At 39.7% G+C, this 4,865-nt stretch overlaps 1 protein-coding gene across 2 annotated transcripts in view; it reads left to right on the top strand.

Annotated features, from left to right (window-relative positions):
* INTS7 (integrator complex subunit 7) overlaps positions 1–4,865 on the top strand; it is a 43,373-nt gene that overhangs the window by 15,096 nt on the left and 23,412 nt on the right. For both annotated transcript variants that reach the window (XM_019516426.1, XM_019516427.1), the window contains 3 exons: positions 133–179; positions 542–741; positions 1,763–1,885. In XM_019516426.1, the coding sequence (XP_019371971.1) occupies positions 133–179; positions 542–741; positions 1,763–1,885 (370 nt within the window). The remainder of the gene's footprint in view (positions 1–132; positions 180–541; positions 742–1,762; positions 1,886–4,865) is intronic.

Genomic DNA, 4,865 nt, shown 5'->3' with positions numbered 1-4,865 from the left:
GTTTTTTTTTTTTTTTTTTTTAGTCTCACTCTCCTGGTTTCTTTGACCATTAAATTATAACTGCAACAGTTGGCAAACCTGTTAGGTTTTGTCTTACACAAACTAAACCTAACCTTTTCTGTTTCTTCACAGGGATTTTGCTGGAGGAATATGTAACAAAATTAGTGAAATGATTCAAGGTATGTCTATGAATCAAATGCTTCAGTAAACAGGAATAGCTTTAATGTTTCTTAATATTGTTTCTTCTCATGTTTAAATGTAAGAATTCTTTGCTTCCTCATCCCTATACTCCATTGAAATGCCTGATTTGTTTGAGAGGAAGTGAACCATCAAGTGGTCTTGGGTTGCCTCATAACTGCTGTTTTGGTGTCATTCCAAATGTAAATATTCAAAGCACTTTCCAAAGTACTTCATGGTGAATTAGACTTTGGGCATATTTATGCTCTAGGCATTGCTAGGGCTTATCTTGTTTTTGAAAAGTTCATGATACCAAGTAAAGGTGATTACTGTCAGCTAACTATATCATCTTTATATGCAATAGGTTTGGCAACTCCAGTGGATTTGAAGTTGAAGTTGATCCCCATACTACAGCACATGCACCATGATGCTAGCCTAGCTTCCAGCTCCCGCCAGCTTCTACAACAGCTGGTGACATCCTATCCTTCTACCAAGATGGTCATTGTTACACTACACACCTTTACCTTACTTGCTGCTTCCTCCTTGGTTGATATTCCCAAACAGGTACTTTTTGAATGTCTTGAAAGTAAATAAACAAAAACCCCAAATCGAGTCTGAAATTCAGTTTTCTGATAGACAGATGGTTACATCATAGTGACCGTGCTATGTAGAACTGCCACTGTTCTCATCCACTTTGATCTCTGGACTTCCCTTAATACCTCCCCTCCCAATCTGGGAAGACGACACTTTATACATAACTTGCTCCTCTTGGATGTGAGCCTGTAGAGTGGAGCATCCTTTCTTCTCTTGCAAACCTTACTCTGCTTCTTACATCCAAGCCTCTGAATATACTCTTGACCCCTTATGTTATCCCTTTCTTTCAGTGGCAGGGACATCCCCACAAGTTCAGCTGCATACTGTAAATTTAAATATTCACATATTTATAAATCATCTTAAAAGAACTTGAATTTCTTGTCAGTTTAAAAATATTAAGTCGAGCCATGGTACAGTAGTGATCCTTAGTTTGGTAGGGAATATGATCTTTTATGTCTATATAATGTACTTTACAGGCTCAGACATGGTGGGTCATGCTAAATCCATACCTAAGTTAAATATGAGATTTAGTTCATTCGGCCTTGTGTAGCAATAGTCATGAAAATCTCTTGATCTGCCCTGAGCCTATCTGGGATGCAAGATCACAGTGTTTACCAGTGTCAGCTCTTAGGCTAATGGAATAGATTTGTCTGAGGTTACATACCTGGTTTGGGTAACTTCTGTGCACTGTGCAAGTTCCGTTTGACAGGCTAGGTAACTGGCATCCTAAAAGAACAACCAAAAATACATCATATTCTTTGTTTTAATGGCAATATTTGGAGTGTTCTCCCAGCTAAGAAAAACCTTGTAGTGGGGCTGCCATCTAGGCTTTGAACAGTTTTGAAAGTTTTTGATGAAGATGCATATATAGTTCTTTAGTGAGCTCCTATTAAAAAAGAAAACCTCATATGACCACTGCTTCTATTTGTTTTTATGAGAAGCTTGCAGGGTTTTACTTAAAAAAAAAAAATTAATCACTTTCTTGTTACAGATTCAGCTTTTGTTGCAGTATTTAAAGAATGATCCCAGGAAGGCTGTGAAGAGACTTGCTATTCAGGATCTAAAGTTTTTGGCAAACAAAACTCCACATACATGGAGCAGGGAGAACATGCAGGTTTGCAAGTCTTTAACATTTTTTAATTATAAAATTTCTATATGTAGGCTATTTTTAAGTAAGTTCTGAGATGTGGTTTTGCGTGTGCCTTTTTCCTAAATTCCTTTCTAAACAAAGCTATTCCGTAGAACAGCTGCTAGTCTGTATTTGCAAATGGTTACAGTGAAGGAACTTGGCAGGAAATAGGCATGTTTACAGTGGGAAATGACTGTTCAGTCTGAGAAGAAAAGTAAATTCATTATCTGAGGCAGTAGAGTATGCAGCTCTGGTGTTTAACTAGATATTTATTACTTCAAGACCAATTTGTAAATGTTCCCTTGCAGGGTTGGTTAGAGAAGTTTGCTGTAAGCCTTGCCAAAGCATGTAATCAAGCAAATAATTTCATAGACACTAGGGCTGAAAGGGACTTTGGAATATCGGATCCAGCCTAATACTTACAATACTTTTACTCGGTCTAACCTTAACGTGTTATCCTCAAATCCCAGTTTGCGGGCTCTGAAGTGAGGCCTCATCTGCACTGGCCATATGACTTTGCTGTTGTCTTGAATGGTGTTTGTATTAAACTTTTGACTTTTTGTAGGGATATAGCATAATCTAGGGATACAGTCAAAACTTGGTACAGTTCAGTTGTAAAGAAAATTGTTGTAATTGTTTCCCTTTCCCTGTTGTAACTGTCCTTGGTAGAAATTGATATAGAGCAGTAATTCTTAACCAGGATGTTGTGAGATCCTTTTAATGGTGCTGTGCAATGTTAGTATTGTTCAGTATGCAAACATCTACACAATTCTGAAGATAAACCCAAATAGGAATCCATAGATTCAAAAACATTCTGACCTGCTGTGGTCTTTCTAGGTTCTTTGCAGCAGCAGAATTTCATTATTTTTCCATGGTCAAAAAAAAAGGTGAAAGCTAAGAACCAGCATTTCCAGAGGCCCCACCACTAGAGCCTGGGTGGGGACTATGTCCCCCTGCCTTGGCAGTGGGGAGTTCCAAGCCCTTCCGTGCCCTCCACCCCTCCAACATGGGGGAGCAAGGACTGGGAGATCCTTATCTCCCAGCCTGAGCGCCGTGATGGTGCTTGGAGATCCTCATCTCCCACCCAAGTTCTGCAACTGGGGCCAGCACTGGGAGCTCTCTGCTGGCAGGGGCTGGGGACCTTATTCCCTGCTCAGCTTTGTGATCATGGAGATGGGTGGGGAACAGGCTGGGGAACACCTGCTCCACCAGTGGATTGGGGCAGTGGTCTGGCTCGTGCCCCTCCCCTGCAGCTCTTTCCAAGCCCCTGAGGGAGCCAGGGTTGGGAGCTCCATTTTGCAGGCCAAGGGAACATTGTCTGTGTCTTGGCAGCAGGCAGCCCCTTGGGGGCTGGAAGCAGTGTCCCAACCCTAGACAGGAGCGGGCTATCTCCTGGCCCGGTGCTCCCTGCCAGCCCAGTTAAGTTTGATACTACAGTCAACCAGGTTTATCTTAAACCAGTTTTGGTCATTTTGAAAGCAGTTCATAAGCACTGAACTTCTGCTCCTTTACAAGTTTAAACTAGTTTCTGACAGCTTAAACTGGTTTATGTGTAACTTTTGTCCCTAGCCTAGGAACTTCTTATTTTTAATGAACTGGGAAATTTCTGGCTGGTCAGAATGTTACACTGGGCGTTTATGAAATCCAACATAATGCAGTGGCTAAGTATAATGTGAAACACTTGCACAGTATGACTCTTAGGTTAATATAGTAGGAGAGCCTGAATTGGTACTTATGTGAAATCCATAGAAAAATTCTTACACACTTCACTGATGGTTGGGTTTGCCCTAAAGTGTTCATAGCAAAGCTTGTTGTTTTTTTAAATACACATTGTACAAATAACAGTACGGGCAAGAAATAACCAGTTCCAGACTCTGTTTTAAGATTTGAAGTAAACATTTTAAATTCGGCTAATTCCTCTTGGGTTTTTTTTTTTTTCTTTGCTGGGATTATTCAGTTACAATTGTTTCTGAGTTTGAAAACTCTTGTAGCCTGTGTTCTTGTCACCAGGATTGCTAACCTATCTTGCACACTGGTGCTATTGAAGTCCATAACTAACTCATACCTTTTGGCATTATGAGAGAGAATGTTCCCCAAATGCAATAAAAAAAGTATGTTGCTGGTTAATGAAAAATGTGAGGGAGTGTTCAGTTAGATAAAGTTGAATCTTATATCTTATAATGTGAGTAATACTAATCAGTTAGTTTATAAGGTCATTAATGCAATAATTATTTCTTTAGGTCTTTTTGGGGGGAGGGGAGAGATTCTTCTGTTTCAAGTTTATACATTTCCCTATAGATTTGTCATTTGGTGTCTGCGGTGATGATTTTTAGCATTCTTGAGAACTCATTCACTGAAAGCCTGCAATTAGGATAGAGCTTACTAAACACAAGTGTTAAATTACTTTATGAAATGGCTGTTTAATTTTAGGGTTGTAAAGTTGTCCTTGGAGAGAGAAATTTGGAACACCCAACATCCAAAACCAAATAAAAATATCCACACCAAGAACCCAGAATAATTAAGTATAAGTTATTTTGTTGCTTTTGTCACAATAGAGAACAGGTTTTTCAAACGATCAGTACCTGTGGTGCTCTGAAATCTGTTATAGCAGTGGCTGTATGGCCAAAGTAGGTGGAAGCTGATTGCAGTATTGACCTTATAGAATTTCTCAAAGTACGTCTTGGCCCTCCAGGCATGGGTGAGCCCACAGAGGTTTTGAGGACATATAGTTCTAGAGGTCTCTAATATAGCAAGATCTGTTTGCCATGAACTTCTTTAAACATTGGTAGTCATGATGTTTATAAAATATGTTCTCTTCTTCAATGGAAGAGTGCAGGGCTCTCCTAGGATTGTTGACTCTCACTAATGAGGTCCCAGACAAAATTGCTATAACACAAATAAAAATAGATGTTGTGAATTTTCTTGGTTATCAAAAGCCTGAACTTTCTCCTCCCCCCCCCCCCCC

The sequence above is a fragment of the Gavialis gangeticus genome, unplaced genomic scaffold, assembly GCF_001723915.1.
Source record: "Gavialis gangeticus isolate Ggan-Ray unplaced genomic scaffold, GavGan_comp1, whole genome shotgun sequence".
In the NCBI taxonomy this organism is placed as follows: Eukaryota; Metazoa; Chordata; order Crocodylia; family Gavialidae; genus Gavialis; species Gavialis gangeticus.
The sequence above is the reverse complement of the archived record's forward strand: the minus strand, read 5'-3'. Positions and strand labels throughout refer to the sequence as shown.